Source organism: Zonotrichia leucophrys, chromosome 1A (assembly GCF_028769735.1).
Source record: "Zonotrichia leucophrys gambelii isolate GWCS_2022_RI chromosome 1A, RI_Zleu_2.0, whole genome shotgun sequence".
In the NCBI taxonomy this organism is placed as follows: Eukaryota; Metazoa; Chordata; class Aves; order Passeriformes; family Passerellidae; genus Zonotrichia; species Zonotrichia leucophrys.
The window spans coordinates 26,942,997-26,964,129 of NC_088170.1; the positions used below are offsets into that span (position 1 = coordinate 26,942,997).

General features: G+C 39.1%; 1 protein-coding gene across 7 annotated transcripts in view; it reads left to right on the forward strand.

Moving 5' to 3' along the window:
• Window positions 1–21,133, forward strand: part of NAV3 (neuron navigator 3) — a 468,550-nt gene that overhangs the window by 391,146 nt on the left and 56,271 nt on the right. For 5 of the 7 annotated variants that reach the window (XM_064701983.1, XM_064701980.1, XM_064701982.1 and 2 more), the window contains 4 exons: window positions 11,161–11,299; window positions 15,785–16,061; window positions 18,140–18,845; window positions 20,398–20,886. In XM_064701983.1, the coding sequence (XP_064558053.1) occupies window positions 11,161–11,299; window positions 15,785–16,061; window positions 18,140–18,845; window positions 20,398–20,886 (1,611 nt within the window). The remainder of the gene's footprint in view (window positions 1–11,160; window positions 11,300–15,784; window positions 16,062–18,139; window positions 18,846–20,397; window positions 20,887–21,133) is intronic. The other 2 variants (XM_064701985.1, XM_064701986.1) reach the window with 1 other exon arrangement.

Below are 21,133 nucleotides of genomic sequence, written 5' to 3' on the forward strand. Positions count from 1 at the left end.
TAAAAGGTAGTTTTATTCAATGTTAATCATTTCCACAATGATTTGAAATATCAAATGAAGTTAATTGAACCATCTGAAAGCTAAGATACAAAAAGAACATTTGTAGTGTCCTATTACACCTGTTTTCTCAGTGCAAGAAAATTATTTCTGATTGCAGTACGACTAAGTATAGATTGACTGAAATTTAAAAATTAATTTCTAAACGGGTCTGGTTTTTGAGAAAATAATTATTTTTTTAATTTTACAAGATGTTTGATTTTCTTTTAAAAAATAGTGTACTGTCAGCTATATTTTATTTGAAAATTTCCATCTATTTTTATATCCCCACAGCTCCATGATGACTTACTCTTTCATAGTCCAGAAACCTAAGCAGTTTATCTGGCCTATAACTTACTCCCAAATCCCTGCCTTCTCCAGACTCTTAAAAATTGGATAAGGATTAGGTTGAAACCTCAAATAACAGTTCCATAAGTGAGCTCCTACCCTCATTGGCAAAATGATAAACACATGGCAGAGAGACTTTTTAAGAGATTAAGAGACCAAGGATTGGGTACCACTGGCATACGGAATAAGAAAGATGTGTGAAAATGTCTGATGATAGAATAAATGACAGCTGTGATCTCTGAGCACAATTAAATTATTATCACTGTCAATGACTGCTGTTAACAACCATGTGAAAAGCAGCCATGTAACATAAGGTGCAAATTAATAGCATTTAGATTTGCTGCAAAAACCTGGCAAAACTCAGGATTAAAGATAACATTAAACCCTTCAACCAAAATTTGTCTTAAAGTAAGCAGTGTCAATAATATAAATTCCAAGATAGCCCTTTAATGCAGAGCAAAAAAATTTTCAACATTTGAGATACTGAAAAAATACCAAATACTAAATAAGTGCTTGGATGGCTAAACCTCTGTAAATAAGTCAGGTTCTGAAATCTGTATTTTCTAAACTCAGCACTCTAGTCTTTGTGGGTGAAAAGGCTAGAGGGTCTTGAAAATCTCCAAATCTCAAACCTGAATAAGAATATTTCGTGAACCTATTTATTAAGAAGATAACACCTGAATTGTATTAAGCTTTTGGTTTTGCTAGTTTATAAGCAGTCTTATTTTATGTATAGAATCATGAATGTCTGATAATTTTAATTCATATTGCACATTTCCTCTCAGAAATACACCTACTTTACCTCTGTCTTCATGTGACTGTGTATTCACTTGAGAATTAAGAAATATATTTTTTAACCTTTATGTTTTTTGCAAATTTTTTGTCAAAATCAGTCAGTAGTTTTGTCCAGGCAGCAGTGATGAGCAAGACCGTGAAGGCCAGATGCTCAGGGAGCGTGACCACTGAAGCCTTTAGTCCTTACTAATGCTGAAAATGAGATCATGCAGATGCAGGTTTCTGCTAAAGCAGAACGATCTGATGAGTAATGACCTGGGTCATTACTCAGCAAAATTTGGGAAAGAAGCAAGAGATATGGGATACAATCCTGGCAAACAAAACCAAGAAAAGAAGGACCCTTATGTTCTGCTTAACTTGCCCTTTGCCAGACAGGTTGTTGTCCTGATGCTGACTGCAAGCAAGTAATCCTATTAGGCTTCAGAAAATAGGCTTACCTTGTTATCTGAAAATGTTTGGGTGGATCAAGCTCTCAAAGAAGTTCAAGGGGGAACATTTTTATTAAGAAGTTCTTCAGGCCTTGAACTAGCACCTTTACCTGTAGTCACAACTTACTGTTGAACTCAACAAAACAGCACCTCCTCTTGAAACCTGCAGGGAGAAAATATTTTGCATGAGACTGTGTGTGAGACAGTGATTGCTCGCCCAGACTAAACTCACTTTGCACGTTCAGAGGCCCTGTTTTTCCAGCAGTTCTTGTGTGTTCAGGGATGCATCCTACAGCTGGAATGCTCTCCTTGGATGGCAGTGCAAGGCTGCCTACTCTGGGACCATGTTATGGTAAGAAGGTTATTAGGGAGTGCTGCAATGAGGTAACAGGGATAGAAGGGGTCCAACTCTATGTTGTTGCTGCCTACACTTGTAAAGGATGATTCTAAAAATCCCAGTGAAATTACAAATGAAGTATAAAAATTCTGGTTTAGTCTCTGTCTGCCACATCTTCCTGTTCTAAGGAAAAGACTGTGTGGGGTAACAAATATTCATCACAAGCCAAAACCACTCCAGATTTTGCTGTACTGCAGCAGCAAAGCTGTATAAAACTACTGGATTTAAGACTTGCTAAGTCATGGAGATTTAAAGGGTGAGTATCATGACTAGAATGAAGACAGATTTACTTATCATTCTGCTAACATAGTTATGTACACTGTTTATTTCAGATTGAGTTTAATCAGGTGCAGGCTGGAAAAATAAATCCTTGCTTCTGCTCATAAGCAAAAACAGGTAGTTCTAGGAACAAAGGTGCTTAAGCGTGAGAGACTGTACAGAGCAGAGGAGGTTAGCAGTAAATCAGGACTTTGACATTGGGCAGATAATTACTGGGAATAGTTCTCCTCTGAACAATTATCAGGAGGATCTGTTTGGTTTCTTAATATGCTGTAGAGCCAAGGTTGAGTAATGAGGTTTGATATTTCAATGCCTCCCTCCCATCTGAAGCAGCTGACTGACAGTTTGTGAAGGTGAATGGCAAATTCTGCTTCTCTCAAGGTGTTTAAGGGGCTGATTTAGGTATGATTTTTCTTTGACTATAAATGCAGATACCATGAGATATCTTGTGTTGGGACATTTCATTTATCTTTTCAATTTTGGGGTTGGGAATTGCCCATATACAAAGTGAAGAATGTGATTTTTACTTCATAAAGTGATGAGTAAGAAGTAATAGGTCTTTAGATTGCTTTTCAACTTCTGAAGAACTGCATGGGCAGTTTGTTTTTTGTCTATTTATGCTCATTCAACTAATGATAATGAACTTGTCTGAATCTGCATTTGAAAAATGTAAACATCTCTTACATCCAGTGTGTAGAAAACTTAACAAACAGCAGCAGGAAGATAATTCCGTCAGAGGATTTTCTTCCTTTGTTTGTTATGATATTGTCAACAGCTCTTGAAGAAATTACTTTCTTACATCTTGCTTCAGTCCATATATTACTATTTTCCAAAGATTGTTCAAACTATAACTAACATTTGATGCTTTTCATGTGCCTCATGTCAAAAAAATAAAACAACTCTCTACATTCCAGAAATATCTTCCTAGATGGATATTTATTGTTTTGTTCACTTGCCTAAATTTCATTTGAAAAAATTCCTTCTTCTGGTTGTTTAAATGTTCTGTTAGGAATTTAGATCTAGGTAATGACTTTCTGCTGTCCCTATCATGTCAGATTAAGTGTTATGTTCAGAAATAAGTGGAAACCAGAAAGGGTTCTGGCAAAGACTTATACAGATCCTGTGGTGTGGATATGCAGGTTTTGCAGGGTATGTATAATTATCTTAAGGAATGTAAATCTTCCACTAGTTCATTTTTTTTCCCTGCTGGGTCTAAAACCAAATTATTTCTTAAGGTACTTATGAAATGCTTGGGAGGACATGGAAATTAACTGACCTTGCAAAAATGCATTTTTCTTTAATTGTTCTCATGGGCTAGCTGTATTTCCTGTAGCAGGATATAATTTCTAATGGGATCATCTTAAAAAATAAATTTCTAACCTGAAAAAAAAAAAATCCTTGCGAAGTGATAATGCATTAAAGCAGATGCTTAAATGCATTCCTATTCTTTTTAACTCTAAAGAATTTTCCTTCCAATAGTCTGAGCGCATCCATTTTGAAATGTACATAGGATGGTTTTCTACCTTAAAGACCTCAGAGTAATTTAGGATTAAGGCTTCAGCAGTCGCCTTGTTTTAGTATGACAGGTGATGCATTACACTTGCTGAGGAAAAAGCAGTGAAGTATGAGTCCATCTGGCTATGTTTTCATTTAGCTATGAACACATAATAGCTATAGGGAAATTTATGGCTCCTGCAAGTTTCTGGTTTGATTCAGAGCCTGGGCTTTGGCTCTCGCAGTCTGTGGAATGAAGGAAAGTATTGATTTTACAAACTCTGTGCCCTCTTGAATCTGTCTGTGAAGGGTCAGCATAGCTGTTTCATGAATAATGAGCAGCTGAGATCACAGTAGAAGATTTAAAAAGGATTAATTCATGTTGAATTGAACTTTGAAGGAGAAATTTTGCCAGCTGATATATTGGCATGTTAGTGAGGAGTTGCTTTAAGTAAAACTCTCCAATTATTTTCTTATCTCTTCTTCTTAATGAGCTAAAATGACATTTCTGTTCTCAAAAGTCAATTATGGAAGTAGCTATAAAATCTTTATATTCAGCTGAATTGTGCCTTGCTCTCCTGAAACATGACCTGACATATGGGTGTCAGAGAAGAGTTCATGGCAGCAGCCCAGAATGCATGCTAATATTCGCTTCTCTGGTGTGCTGTAGAGAAGTAATGACCACCTGCATGGAGGCTGATTTTTGTATTTTGTTCTCTGTTTTATGGATTTTATGTGTGTAGAACGAGCTTAAACACTATCTTCCACTTGCAGGGCTTAACTTGTGTGCGTAAAGTAAAGGTGTACTAAGTTTTAACTTTCTACTCTGGGCATATAGTTTAAGTCCTTTACTTTGCTGTTACCTTTTCAGTCCTTCCTGCTTACCCTTTGGATGTACCTGCCTTTGACTGTTAACTACCTAAGGGATTGAATGCAAAGCTTTTATTTTCTAACACACATTTAATGTAGATGCCTCACACATCACTGACACCAAATGTCTTACACCACCCTAGCTGTTTACCTCACAGGCACCTAAATATCGGAATTTTGTATTTTTTGAACACTGTAATTTAAATAGGTATCCAGTGTAACTGAGAATGTCCAAGTCCCATCTACTGCAGTAGACTACTGTACAAGCATCTTATTTGGCAAACATGGAAGTGTGCTATACTAATCAAGAAATTCCTGGTGCTTCCCATACATCCACTGTTTCTATGAAAATTGTGTAGTGATATCCAGTAGCTAAGAAAGGGACAGGGAGACCTGCATCCTCTATGGATTCATTGACATAAAAAATGAGCTGTGTGCAGGCAAAGAAAGGGGTGACACCTTACTGCTCACCATGGATCTGCTCCTGTAGAACCTCAAACATTCAGAAGTCAAGTTCTGGTTTAGCTCTGAATGTTCCTCTTGGTGTCATGATCTCAGTTGTCTTATTTGTCCTCTAAGACCATTCCTCCCAGCAGGAGAAATACACTTGGGCTCCACCCTGCATGAGCCTGCCATGGCCATGAAGGATTTAGAAGTGTTTAAAAGGGCTTCACAGTTTGAAAGACCAAAGTTACTATAAAAAGCAAGTAAAGATTGTTTTGCTAAATGTGTTCGGGTTCTTTGAATCACAAACCCATACAAAAGTCTCTGGGGGTATGTGAGTTCCATTGGCATTATCAAGAATGTGACTAAGGGTTTCTCATTCCTAATCAAGTATGTGTGGTGACTGCTGTGGTCTAAAGCTCTTCATGTGCAGTACAAAACATGTGACAAATACAGTGCTACTTTTCATTCGGCTACAAGCCTTCCCAGAGAGAACAATTATTCTGATTATATGAATTCTTTAAGAGGAAAGATTTTGGTTTTGTTTTCTAGAGCTGTATGCTTGAAAGCTGTAGCTCCTGCTTCTGCTTACAAAAATTGGTAATGAAAACAATGCGAGCAACTTGTCAAATTGTGCAAGGACTGGGTACATTGAAGGAACCATAATTTTATGGCATTCATGATAGCACATTGATTGGAGTCTTGCTGTGTCTGATGATTTTCTTGTGAAAAGCTTCTTTATTTGCATACTGAGGCACTTTGACTGGAGGTGGTCTCAGAAATTAATGAAGTATGCCAATATTCAAACAAATTCCAGGCACTGACCCAGCTTAACAGTGTGATGAACTTCAATAAGCTGTCAAGTTTAAGGGCTTGTAGGAAAATGCTGAAAGCAGAAACAGGAAGGATGGGATGAAACAATGACGGTGTCTAAGTGCTCTGTCATGTCTTGTCTTTAACTAGACTGCTTTGATTTTCTGAAACAAGTACTTTGAAAGTAGACTATTTTAGGTATCCATAGAACTAATACAGATTGTTGATACCACTTCCTCTCATCACATACCTTCATAATTCATTGCTCTCCTAATCCACTGCATTTTTACTTTCAGGCATCATGCAAAAATCTAGAAAAATGCATTACATATTCTCAGTGGGTTGTCATTATGTAGGCAAAAGTCAAATTGCATCTTTGCCCTAAAGCTCTATTGCTTGCCTGCCTGATGTATAAAATAATGTCTTAATTTGTATAGAATATTCCTCATTTTGTTCGTGTACTTCAGTGTGTGAACTCCAAAAAAAAAACCCCAGATACTTGTGGAAAGCAAATTAAAAAGTTTCATGTGCATAGCTGAGTGGAATTTATCTTTCCATTTGAGGATACTTGTTGGGATGTATTTCTAATCTTTGTTCAGCTCTACATACTGATGTTAAGCACAGTGTTTTGCCTTCAGACACCTTGCTATTTCCAGAACATTATGTGGTAGGGAGGTCAATGAGGGGATTATTATGAGGAGATCTTATCAGTACTAGCACACACTAATGAAAGTGAGACAAAGAGTGATAGTGGAGACTAACCAACTATTTAGATAGCAAGTTGTGGATTTCTCAGCTTCATGGAGTATTTGATATGGTCAAGGAGTTGAAATGTTGCTTGAAGAATTTGGAGCAATTTGTGAAGAACTGGAATGTGTGCAATATTCATAGCCACTTTTGCCAGTTAGTGACAATGTCTTGCATCAAAACAGGTAAGAATTGTTCAGATTTGATAGGTACAAGCTAGAATTAGGGAATGAACTTTAGCTAGTGCAAAATTATCTCATTGGCATAACTAGTACATGAAAGGAAAACATAGATCTAAGCAGAAAGCATACTGGCAAAGTTACTGCAAAGAGACTGAGCGAAGTCAGAGGGTATGAAGTATGTTTTTGGATGAAAGCTGTAACACAGTGGCCATCATTTTAACCATTTGCGTGTGTATTTGTCTCTGTTTTACAGATGTAAAGCTGAGGTACAACAATAGTAAGGCTGGAAAAGAGGTGCTGGGTTTTGACATGCAATTTGAGTTGATAGTAACCTAAATTTTGATGTATCTCTGCAGCAAAATGTTGGTTCAAAGCACATATTTCCATGCATTGCATCTTTGTAAGTCAACTGTGAACCACTAAAATAAATTAGAAGCTCTTTATTGGTTTCTGTTTTATTTTAAAACGTTGGTTAAAACAGTCACCTTGCAGATTTCAGGGAGTCTGGTACACCAAGGGCTTCAATCATGCTTCATATAGTCCCTTCTGTTAGAGAACTTTCAATTTCTTTGAATGAAGACAGAAGGCATCTTTCCTTAACGCAAAATTGAGATTCATCCCTAAAGCAGACTTCTTACAAGCAGTAAATTAATTAAGCATTTATAGAGAAAAAAATATGTGATTGTGTTATCAAACACTGTGGTGTTACATGCATTCACAATGAGAGCAGTGACTGCTGGGCTCTTTGCTTGTTCTCTGTTTGCTGATTTGACCCCAGATAAAGCAGAATGAGCTGAGCTACTGAAAAGAAAAGTCTGTCAGGTACATGCAAGCAGTGATTTTGAAGACACTTTAGAATTATCCAGATTTAAGAAGATTTCTCTTAGAAATAGCCAAATTCATGTTCTTAATGAGAAGATTATATCTTGTGGACCATTTTGCTGGATATCAAAGTTCTTCTCAAGATCCTCTTGGGATCCAGGGGTTTATCAAAGAAAAATTTCCAGAACTTCTCAAAACAACAAGTTCTGGAAAAGTTAGTACTTTTCTCTTAGCTTCAGTCTCCCAGATAGGTGAACACCATTTGCTGACATTTTCTTTTAAAGAAATCAGCCTGAGTCTGTAATCAAGAAAAACTAAGCCAACTCTGTCAATATTATAAATAGTTAAAATGTGGCTTTTAGTAGCAAAGTGGTGTAATGCATTAATGAGCAGCGCTGCTAACCTGACCTGTTATAGACTTTGTAGAATGTGTGAAAAATAGAAAAATAAATAAAAAATAAAATAAAAAATGAAAGATGAATCTCAGCCAGCATATTAAAGTGTAAATGAATACTGTTTTGATGAAGGGTAGGAGGAACAAGTACTAAAATTAGTTTGTTGCAGACTCCCACAAATGGGTTTCAGTCTCAACGTGATGCACAATAATCTTATCAGATATTTTTCGTCATGAGTTTACTAGTTTAAAGGATACGTTAATATGAATCATCAAGATTTTTTTTTCCAAATTATAAACAAGGCATTTTCATTATCGAAAACATTATCTTTTCTGATAGTAGCTCTACTATCTAGATTTGGGGAAAGTGGTATATAAAAGTAGAATCAGTAAATACTGAAATACAAAAATTTGGCTGCATGAGCAAGTTAACACAACTGTGGATAATACATTGAAATACGTAAAAACAGCAATTTTCATCAGAGGGTATCTGATATGGTCTCTTCCATTGTGGTTTTTGGTTTTTGCCGTGTCTTTTCAAAAGGCTGGTATAAAACATTGTGTCAAGTGGGCATCAGTTTCTGTAACAGTCCTTAGAATATGCCGGAAAGAAAGCAGGTTCCAATATTCCTGGTTTATGTAGGCATACTGAATATTGTCAGAAATTTTGTGTATTAAAGTCTCCAAATTCATAAAACATCTCAAGCACCTATCATAAGAGAAAACAAAAAATCCAGGCAAATACGGTGATGACTTTGAAAGGTCAGTAGTAGAGGTTTCAGAATGATCTTCTATACAACTTACAAGATGGCTCTGAGTGTTCCGTGAGCTCACTAATAATCCACTGGTGTGGATTATCACATTGAGGTGTGATGAGTGTAAAATAGAACACAATCACAGTAATATTTGCCTGAAAACTTCGGCTGTAGAGAACATAATTACATTTTGTCAATCCGCTGAACTATTCCAGAATTTAGAAAATGTAAATTCTCTTACAGACACAAAGGAACACAAAATGAGGTATGAAAATTGAAACAGAGTATAATAACAAAGGCGCGTGGGGAAAGAAGATGAAATTTTATCCCCAGGGTCTTAGGTAGACTCAGAAAACGGATGGCCAAATATTATTTGACATGAATGTCATAAGTTAAAAGCACATGTTCCTTCTGGAAGTACCTAATATATATCCTTTTGGATTTGGTTTATGATTTTTTTCCTGTTTTATAAAGAGCAGCTTTTAGTGAGGTGATACTACCTTTTCTGCAACTTAATCACATTTATATTGCTTATGTTTTTATACATCCTTAAGGTTCTCAGTCTTAATGCTGTTCTAAAGGTAAATTTGCATGAAGTACACAGCGTTTAATTAATGGCTTTTTATCATCAGTGAAATTATGCATCACATTAGACAGTGAAAAACACAGAAGGCCTAAATGATTAGTGCTTCAGAGATAGTTCTTAGATGAATGTGGACAGTCTATTATGTATGACATTAAAATTTCATTATTAAATCATTCATGTGTTTATCACCTGGAAATGTAGCAGAAGACTTATTTATTTGTAGTCATTGTACTCAGTGGTGGAAAGTGCAGCACTGTAATAAACTTTTGCCCTCTGAAATATGTTTATCTTGTCACTGAGCTGACTTACCAATGTGATTTTCTACCTTTGGTAAAAGAAAGGTAATGCTTGCTGCAGTTGCTATGATACAAGACTAGTGCAATGAACTTTCCAAAGCATCAGCACACATTTTGTTCCATGCAGTTCCCTCACACTGCTACTGTCTCTCAAAACTCCAAATTTAAAATAAGTACTCACAGATATTTTGCTTGTTTGCTCTGAATGATTAGTGTCAATAGTACTGAGCTTTAATTTGACTAGGGGATTGAATTACGTATTGTTTTCTAAAATTCGTAACAGGCTACAGCAAAACAAGGATAAAATGCACTTTCTTGTGTTTGGGACTTTATCAGCATGTGTAAACACCTAACTTTGTCTTGCTAGAAGTTACATATCTAGAAGAGTCTTAATCAACCCTCTCCTCTCTAAGAGAGGAAAAGACAAAAAGAGGCACCTTCAGTGGGAAGTTTATTATTATTTTTTAAGTTTATTAATATTATTAAAAGCAAGGCTGCTTTTAATACTGGTTAGAGAGGACAGCTAGGTAACCTAAATGAAATGAGATACCTAACTTTTATATACCTAAAATTAAAGGAGATGAATCCCTTTGAATGGGAAAAGGTGAATTTTTTTTCAAACTTTTGGCCTGTGAATAATCCAAAACCAGATGAACAGATGGAGATGTTGCAAAATACTGGCAGTATAATGCTGTATATGGCAATAAAACAAAAGTCTAAATTTAATGCCACAGAGAAGCAATTCTGTGGAGAAAAGTCTGATAAATACACCTCAACCTCCCTTTCGTGCAAAAGCAAGGCTTTTGTGAGAGTTGGTAATGACATTTCTGTAAGAGAAGCCTTTCTCTCATTTGCATCTTTTGCCTCAATCTCCTAAAGCAAAACTGTTGACAGACTGTTTCTTCAGAGATGTATAAAAATGTATTCTCTGTCAGCTCCTTTGACTGTATTCTCAGGGATTCCTATTTTGATGACATTGCACCAGCTAGACAGATACTGAAGACAAGAAAATAAACTTTTGAAAATACTGGCTTCTTGCTGACAGTGGATCAGTCTGCAAAAAAGATACTCCTTTTATTTTTATGTAGCCTGGCAATTCATCAGGTCTTCTCTAAGATATTAATAATTTTTGAGGCTAGCAATATCAGGTAAGCTTAATGGATTTCCTTGCCGGTGTAATGAATGTGATTGCAACGAAGCGTGAAACGAACTGTTTTAATGGCTTACACTTAGATCTGATGGTAATTTTTTAAGGACACCTGCATCTTTCATTAGTTGAACAAGCAACCACTTGACTGCAAGTGAATAATTAATTCAAAAGTCTGAAGAACCATATTCATTGAACCTTAGGAAATATTACTGAAAAGTTTCTGGTAAATCACTTGAAAAATAAGTAATCACATCTATTGATTTTGAGATACCTTCTGCATGTTGAGACACAGTATGTAAAGTAGATGTGCTCTTTTCTCTGCAGCTGGGATGACAGCAGCTCGGTTAGCAGTGGCCTCAGTGACACTCTTGACAACCTCAGCACAGATGATTTGAATACCACCTCATCTGTCAGCTCTTATTCCAACATAACAGCCTCTTCAAGGAAGAACACTCATGCCCAGGTGAGTAGCTTTGTTGCCATTTGTTACAACATCCCTATACAGGATAGAAAAAATTTGGTATCAATGCCTCTAAATGAATGAGGTATTCATATCTTACAAAATCCTTTATTACACCTGGATGCAAGAAGCCGTAGACTCCATTGACCCAGCCTTGGGCTGTGAGCTGACATTCCAAATTCCCTGCTCCCAGGATTTGTGTCACTGCTGAAGGTGCTGGCTGGTGAGACCCAGCTCTGCCCACCTGGGGGAGCAGCCCAGGTCCCACCCCTGCTGCACCCTAACACAAAGCAAACACAATATGGTTGGTTCTGTGATCATGGATGTCTACTCACTTCAGCTTATTTGGAGCATGTGGTGGTTTGACCAGGAAGGAGTGGGAATTCTGGGATGCTGTGGTCAAACCAATGGATGTTTGGAGTTTGATACTGACACCTGGTGTAGCCAGTGGGGTTTGGACACACCTCCGAGAATACACAGGGGTTAAAAAGCAGGGCTCTGCCCCTGGCAGGCTCTCTTGGGACGTCGCGGCGAAGAGGTCAGATCTCCCCCCCGTCCAGCCGCTGCTGCTGGGCGGGGGAGGGGCAGCCACGTGGTAGGCCCTGGGCCTGGACAGAGATGGGAGGTGAGGAGGCCTTCGAGGATGGAAGGGTGGAAGATCCCAGGGAGTCAGCCCTCGGGCAGCCATCCCCCCCCAAGAGAGAGAGAGAGCCAGCGACACCGAATGTGATAGCAGCTGGCCCAGGAGGAGAAGGGGGGGAAAGAGTGCCCGGCCGGAGCGGCAGCGTGTGTGGGAGTGCCGCAGCTCCGGGACAGAGACTGAAAGTTTTAACCCCTTTCTTTCATGATTGGGGCCTTGCAAAAATGCTAATCCTCCTCGAAGCTGAATAAGAAGGGAGATAAGAGATGAGATGAGACAAGGACCTGGCCCGAAGGACGTGGAGATGATTGAATGGGGAGAGATGATTTGGAGTGGCCTTTTGGCTGGACTTTTCTTGTGGCCATGGACTCAGTTGTTCCTGTGACACAGAGACTGCACTTAGGGGGAAGCAGTGGCTCAGAACCAGGAGGGTTCATCGTGAGGACCCCCCGGCCCCAGGGGGTTGGAAAAATATGGGGGGGACAGATGTCCCAAAGCAGAGACTGTGCCTTTTTGGAGTGAGACAAGGCATCCTTGAAAGACAACCCTAAAAGCAGCTCTGGCCATGCGCAGTGGTGAGAGCACTGGGCATGGAAGGAAGATGTCACGAGCGGCAAAAGGACTTTTTTCCGGGCGGTGCCGAAGTGACAGGGAAGCACACGAGGTTTCAGTGTGTTTCCAGGGGAAGCCTATGGAACAAGAAGGACTCCTTTCCTCTTCATGAACTGAAGTTTGAGTATACTAAAGTGTGGTGCCAGGCTGGGCAGTTGGTGTTTTGGGAGAATGTATCGGATTGGGAAAGTCAGGTAGTGGGGAGGAGGAAAGTGGTTTTTGTAAGGTTTTCAATTTTTTTTCTTTTCCTTATAGTTTTTCCCTATTTCCCTGTAGTTTAGGTAATAAAGTGTTCTTTATGTTTAAGCTAAAGCCTGTTTTGCTTATTCCTGGTCACATCTCACAGCAGACACCAGGGTGAGAGCATTTTCATGGGGGGGCACTGGCTCTGTGCCAGGCTCAAACCATGACAGAGCATCTCTTCTAACAGATAACACAATAAAAAATAATATATTTTATGCTTTTTATGAGCTGAAACACATTAGGGAAGAAATTTATGGGCTGTACTGTCCTTTTAAATGGCAGAGATTGTCTTCTCCCCACTTAGATCCAGGGATGAAAGTGTCAATGCAAGGTGACAATGCATTATGTCAAAATAGAGTTCTTAATACCATACAGACACAAACTATATACATCATACATATATGTGTGTGTCTGTGTATGTAAAGCTCTTGTGGCAGGTATCCAAGCATTTCTTCCCAGCTCCCCTCAAAGTGGCAAGTAACAGAGAAGTCAGTACAGAATCCTTGCAGGACTTGGTTCCCTCCAAAAAAGAAATAAAACCAGGAAAGTTTGTCTCAATAGGAAAATATTCTCTGCCATGTCATCTCCTGTTCACTAGTAGGGAACTTTGAGCACTCAGCACAGGGGAAGAGTGGCTGCCTCCAGTGATTTGATGTCAAGTACGCTGGACACAAGACTGACACTTGTGATTCCATTTAGACTCCTGCAGGCAGCCAGTGTCTGCAATTCAGAGGTCTGTTTTGGCAGTGTAGAATTCAGCAGACTCTGTGAGCAGGAGAAAAACACATATTTGTTATTTCCCCCAGACAATAGGGAAATATAGTTACTTTTGGAATGAAAATTACTTTAATCTCCAACAGGACAGATACCAGACCAATGCTATATTCAGGTAGTCACTCAAATGCCAACATTCTTCAGCCCTTACCATTGCCTTTCCCACTCCATCAGGGACTTCCATGGTTTTTAGCTGGAGATCAACCCTTTCACATCAACAGTGATGGCCAGTTAGTTCTGGTTTGCTTGTTCCACTGCATAGTCATCAGGATTGGTAAATCTCAGGCTGACTTTCTAACTCTGTGGTTTTGTTTTTATTTTCATTTGGGTAATATCATGTTCTAGCTACTCTATAATAAGCCTCTGTTTTATTTGCAAATTGTTCAGCAATAGACAAAGATGCCGTGCATGTTCAAATTTTAGTTTCATTCCAGAGTTTGCTTATATTATGAAAACTAGGAAAATACCTTTATCAGGTATGCCTTTACCAGGCACATTAAGCAGAACTCATCTATTCCAGTCTAGGTGGCAATCTCAATCAGAAGCTGAGATGAACAGAATACTCATTTTGACAGATTTTTTCAGGTCTTAGATATACTCGATCTTTTTAAGTGACTGAGCAGTAAAGGCTGGCTATAGACTGAGACAGAAATTGCATATTTTGTTGTTGTTTTCTTATGACACGAATTATAATGGTGAAAAGAGGCTTTTAGAAAGTATTGTACTACTCTTTTTTTTTAAATTAAGCAGTTTGCTTTAAAAATGTATGACTATACATTTACAGTCATTCATTTATGATAAAATGTCTGTAAGCATGTTGTTACCTGTTACACATGTTGTAGCAATAACTTCAATGAAAACTTGCTTTTGAAGAACCCTGCAATATTTTTGTAGATATTTGCTTGGGCTTTTTTCTCGTCAATCCTTACCCATAGTCTGTGCTAGCGCATCCAAATAGTACATACGTAAATATGGAAATGTAGAGTGCTTTTGCCTTTTGTGCATCTCAGCTGACAAATATGTAAACAGGAACTGATTATTCTGTCTGTCATGTAATCAGTATTAATCCTCTCTGTGGCACTTGTGCCTGGGACACAGCCACAGAGGGGTCTCTGTGGTGAAGGAGCTGTGACAGCCCAGGATAATAAATAGCCAGTCCCTCAATGAGATCCATTTTGCAGCCCCTCTTAGGCTGGTGATACCTGAGAGCAGCACCATATTTTTGCTGTTAAAGAGGAGCAGAGGCAAGCAGGAATGGTGAGAGGGTGATGTGCAAATAAGGCTTCAGACTGAGGTCAGGAGGCTGCAGAAAAACACAGAAGGGAGAGTTACACTGAACAGCCTGTCAGCACAAAGAACACCAGACTTGTCAGACACAGAGGGTAGGGTCAGTCTCTGTTTCTATTTAAGCCACTTTTACAGCTTCTACATTGTCTTGTTGGGCTTCCCCTTCAGCACTCCCTTATCAGCATGCCTCAGGGAAAGCAGATGCCACAGGGGATTTAGGTCCTCACTGGTGTATCCTCCAAGTGGGTCTGAGATTCAGAGGGAGCATAAGCCCAGCTGGCTGCCTTCACACCACGGATGAGTAGTGCTGGCATAAGCCTCTTTTTTGCTATGTTAGCTGATATAGCTAGAGAGAGTTTTTTGTTGGACAGAATTCATTTCTGTGGAGACAGGCCAGTAGAGAAGCCATCAGCTGTAGCACAAGTATTTTTGGGGAAGATGCTATCCTTGGTCACTGGTGGCACAACATACTCTGTTCTGCTGGAGAAATATTCCTAATCCAGTCATTGGAAGTCTTGGGTAGGAAAAGGCAAGAAGCCAGGCTGAGGTGATTTTAGTAGTGTATTCAGGAAATTGCTCACCCAGGCTTTTAGTTAAACCTCTCAGCACAGTGATTCACTTCTGAAATTTAGATTTAATTGAGGAACAATAGGGTATCACCACTGATAATTAGAGTGAATTACCTTTCATTGTATTATAGTTTATAAAGGAAAGGGATTAAATCTTTTGCAAATAAAAGAAGGAGAAATGTCATCCCCAAATGGCTATACTTTGTATGTTTTCAGACTTTTGGAATCAGTGTACTAATGTTTTAGAAGTTTCTGTGGCCCTTGCTGCAAATAGGCCAAATTCTCCTCCCCTACTATAATTTAAGAAATCAGCAAATAACAGAGATGCTGGGACTGACCATTTCTCGCACGAATCTCTTGTAGCTGAAGACAGACTCAGAGAAGCGCTCAGTTACAGACAGTGAAACTTGGGGCAGCACAGAGGAGCTGAAGAAGCCAGAGGAAGACTTTGACAGCAGCGTAGACAGCAGTGGCAAGTGGAAAGGCCTTCCCTCGGGGCTGTCTGAAGAGTCGGAGAAGGGGGGGCAGAAAACATCTCTCTCTGTGTCACAGACTGGATCTTGGAGGAGAGGCATGACTGCACAAGTGGGAACAACTCAGTCCAGGCACAAAGCAGGAACAAGTGCACTCAAGACCCCAGGTAGGAAACTTCTGTAGTTTCAGATTACAGTGGTCTTAAAATAACTGATGGATGTTATAGATGTATACATACTATATGCATTGTTTGCTCCTCCCATAAATGACTGAAAGCTCAGATTTTAATATTAAAATAACATTTTCATTTCTGTTAGTTTGCTACATGCATAATGATTATTTATTAAGTATACATAGGTGCATACATAACAAACTGTGATTGCATTTTGTTGTGCTGTCATCTGTGTATGTCAATGCCTATTAATTCTTAGAAGTATTTTTGGACTCATCTGTGCCTTATCCTTATTCTCTAGAAAAACTTACCTTTGATAATTCAACATACGGATAGAAATGGTCAAATATTAGAAGCTGAATCAAAGAGATTTAATATTCAAGGGAGGGGACTCCAAATGATATTTTTACTTATTTCTGAACTAAAGCTGAATTATCACATTCCACATACTATGAGTGTTCTACAGGCTACTGTTAAGTGATAAAAAATTGTAAAACAAAAAGTCTTTTTACACACTTTCAGTGCTAAATGCCCTCCTACCTAATTTTGGAAAGCCTCTCAGAAGGAGTAACCACTTCTGCAATCTAGTTTTGAAGCAAAAAATACAAAGCTGATGAAAGAGATAATTATTAAAAGCATCTAATCCTAATCCATCATTTTACTAAGGAAATGTATATTCTCAGTAGAATATTTTCTGGTGCTTTTTCATGTCCTGAGACTACAGTGCATGCTTCAACCCCTAGTGGTAAGAGCAACTAACAAAGATCTCCTCAGAATAAGTTCCTGCTCTTTGTGAACCCCTTTTGTTTCTTTGCAATTTGGAACTGCTAAAGATTGATCAGTCTCTGGTCTGAGAGATCCCTGAGGAGCACTGCCATGGTGATCATATGGATGCAGAACTTATATCCCTCTAGTAGCAATTAAAAATGGAGATACTTAAAGGTTTGCTGAACACCAAGCTAAGCTTTCCAGATCTGTTTTGCTCAAGGTGATCAGGCAGCCACTGTGCAACACAGAATTGAGGCCTTGGCTACTAATGAGCTGTAAGTTTGCTGGGTCAGAGTCTGATCTGTATCATGGCATGTGCATCTGTTTGTGTAGCATAAAGTGTGAGCTGGATAAAAACATGAGTGGAGTTAGTTCTGCTTTGCAGGTGTCACTCTTTATTACATTTTGGTTTCTTAAGAGAAATTAGATCATCCACCTCCAAAGCTTCCATAATTACTTCAAGAGTAAATTAAAAACTTCGCTATGTTTTAGGAGTTATTAGTGGTATACAGTAGATGCTTAGAGATAAATTAGAATTGAAATGGTGATTTTTATCTATTTGTAAAACAGGAAAAGGATACTTTCTGGTATAGCAGAACATCTTACTTTGACCTTCCTGCATGTAACAATAAAGTTTTAGGAAATATGGAAGAAAATATAAATATATGTTATATAGTCACAAGCCTAGACAGGACTGAAGAAAACCTCACAAAAAAATCAAAAATCTTGAGAAGTCATCAAGGATACAACAAAGACTAATTAACTTGTGTAATTGATATTGTTACAGATCAAGACAATTCATTCCATAACATAATCGCTCCCTGATAATTTTGTGTAACTAACCAGAACAAGCTTAGTCATACGCTAAAAAGATGTAATCAGTGAAAACTAAAGAACTCTATAAGTACCCCTCATTTCTACACACATCATTGATGTCATACTTCACCAGATGTTTATTACATGTAATGTTTTATTTTCAAGTATTATTTCTTTCATATAGAAATACTGTTAACAGAAAAAAATTCAGTCAAGATTCCTTATGGTTCATTCAAGATAATTTTCTACAACTACATTTTCCACCTATCTATGAAAGTGGAAGTTCTCACGGGAATTTCAAGCTTTTAATACTTAAAGCTTATCTGTAATGCGTCCTACAGATAGCTGATGGAGACTAAAGACCAAACTGGTCTGTTCCCTTAGGAGAATTCTATTTGTGTATCTTTTCATTTTGAAAGTGTTGAAATTAGATATTTAGACATTGCCGCTTAAACACAAGTGACCTTTTCAAATATTCTTTTACTTAGGAAAAACTGATGATGCAAAAGCTTCAGAAAAAGTGAAAACTCCGCTGAAAGGAGGCTCCATACAGAGATCTCCGTCAGATGCAGGCAAGAGCAGTGGTGATGAAGGGAAAAAGCCTCCCTCTGGCATTGGCAGATCAACTGCTACAGGGTCATTTGGATTCAAGAAGTCTGGGTTGGGATCTTCTACCATAATCACCACAAGTGGAGCAACGATCACAAGCGGGTCAGCAACGCTGGGAAAAATGCCAAAATCCTCAGCCATCAGTGGGAAATCCAATGCAGGGAGGAAGACGAGCTTAGACGGTTCCCAAAACCAGGACGATGGTGTCCTGCATGTGAGCTCAAAGACAACTCTGCAGTACCGGAGCCTACCTCGCCCCTCGAAATCCAGCGGCAGCGGGATCCCCGGCCGCGGCGGCCACCGCTCCAGCACCAGCAGCATCGACTCCAACGTGAGCAGCAAGTCTGCGGGTGCTGCTGCCTCCAAACTGCGAGAGCCGAGCAAGATCGGGTCCGGGAGGTCCAGCCCTGTCACCATCAACCAGACGGACAAGGAAAAAGAGAAAGTGGCTGTGTCCGATTCTGAAAGCGTCTCACTGTCCAGCTCCCCTAAATCCAGCCCGACTTCGGCAAGCGCCTCCGGCACACCAGGACTTAGACAGCCAGGTTCCAAATACCCAGATATTGCTTCCCCCACATTTCGAAGGTTAGTGCATTTCTGTGATTCCCTGAAGTTGCAATATGTAAAGCAGGGATTTTCAGTATGTTGAAGTACTGTGCAAAAAGCCTTTTCAGGGAATATTTTGCCTCAAACAAGTCGAGTACAGGAAAATAATAGGGCAGTATTTTTGTCATACAAGACAATGATTTCTTTGAGATTTGAAGACCTTCTCCGACCTGAAATGGCTGCTCCCTGAGGTTTAAGCATTATAGGTACATCCCCATAACCATAGTTTGAAGCTTAGAAGGTGGAATCCCTGATCCTTATGGGCAACTTCTATGCAAGATGTTCTGTGATTCTAAGTTCAGCCACATGTGCAGTTTCTTCTCAATACTGCAGTAAACTCACAAAGGGAAGAAGGACCCTATGTTCAGGCACATCCTCTTAATGGAACAGGCATTGCCACATTCTGGATGGAGAACTGAAGAGCTCTTTATAAATTATAGAGTTAGATTTACTTTCCCATTGTTGGCAGCTCCAGCTACAAACACTTCATTATCTTAGCAGCTTCGTTCCATTTTTTGACACAAGCATTGGCAAGGCTAAATTTCAATTGTAAATGCTCTATTGTAACATTTCTGGAAGTGTAAATCTGGATGAATGCTCCATAAATTGGGATGGAGCACTTTCACTGCTGGAGAAAAAGCCAATAGTGCCCTCTTGTGCCTACTTACCAAAACATCATCTCCAGGCAGCTGGGGAGCTGCAGCTTAGTTTTGTGGGCTTGGTAAAATGTAAAACGGGTTCTTATCTTGCTAGACATGCTTACTTTACATCATGATAACTTTTGCATTTTTTTACCTTTAATTTAGAAGCTGTACATTAACTTCAGCTTAAAATATTTCCAGAAATACATTAAAACATTGCATGACTTTTTAATTCACATTTTAGAGGACTTGAAGTCTATTTTTTCATCATCACTATAGAATTTTCATATCTAGAATTGCTGGAAGATATTATGTGACATACAATTTTATCATTACTGCCCTTGGAGACAAACTGAGCCCATTTAGCCATGGTGCAGTTTATTCTGAGTGGTTACTACGTGACTGATGACTGCATGACCATCTGTGCAAAAAAAAAACAACAAGAGGGGAATTTTGCACAAATACTTAGATGTTTATTAAACTATGAAGGATTTAGGATTTTGCAAGTGTTTGTTGCAATCATTTAAGCAGATTTGAGAGGTGAGGAGTTTGAAAGCTAATGACTTGGGAATGCTTAATTACTGAATTTGGGTGAAAGTGTAATCTGTTTATGAACTAGGAAGACAAAAATGTGATTATTGCTCCTCTCTCTGGGAGGGTCTGTGCAAAGAGCACATCTGAATAGGAGTGAGTAAGCGGTTAATAAAGAAACAAACCATGATTATTGTGATATGGTTAAGTGAATTTAAATTTGTGCTGTGATTGATCAACTAGGTAGGCGTGATTTTCGTAGCAGTAATTAAAAATGTGTAGTTTGGCTCTTAGGATGTTGCGCCATGAATGTTTAATGCGGCTGTCAGTTTCTCTAAAGCTATTTGTTTTACATTTAGGTTGTTTGGTGCCAAGGCAAGTGGTAAAGCTGCCTCTGCACCCAGTACTGAAGGTGTGAAACCCACATCGGCAATGCCCAGCCCTAGTACCACATTGGCACGGCAAGGCAGCCTGGAATCGCCATCCTCGGGCACAGGCAGCATGGGCAGTGCAGGTGGGCAAAGTGGTAGCAGCAGCCCCCTCTTCAGTAAACCTTCGGACTTAAATGCAGATGTTGTAAGCTTAAGTCACTCCCTGGCTTCCAGTCCTGCCTCAGTGCACTCTTTCACATCAGGTGCTCTTGTGTGGGCTGCAAACCTGAGCAGCTCTTCAGCGGGCAGTAAGGACACACCAAGTTACCAGTCCATGACTAGCCTTCACACCAGTTCCGAGTCTATTGACCTCCCTCTTAGCCATCATGGCTCTCTCTCTGGACTGACAACAAGCACTCAGGAGGTTCAGAGCCTGCTCATGAGGACTGGAAGCGTCAGATCTACTCTTTCGGAAAGGTGAGCTTGCCTATAGATACAGTGACCAAAAATAAGTGAGAGGCAAAAGGACAGGAGCCAAAAAAATAAACCCTCCACCTTTTTTGCTGAAGGGACGCTGTTTAATTAACAGCTTTGTCCTTTATGTAGTAAAAGGAAGGAAGAAAAGAGAGCTGAAAGGCATTATAATGTGGAATCAACTGCCTTTTAAGGTTTTACAAGCACTTTTTCTACCTTGAGAATTTTTTTGGGTTCCCTTGTTCTGGAG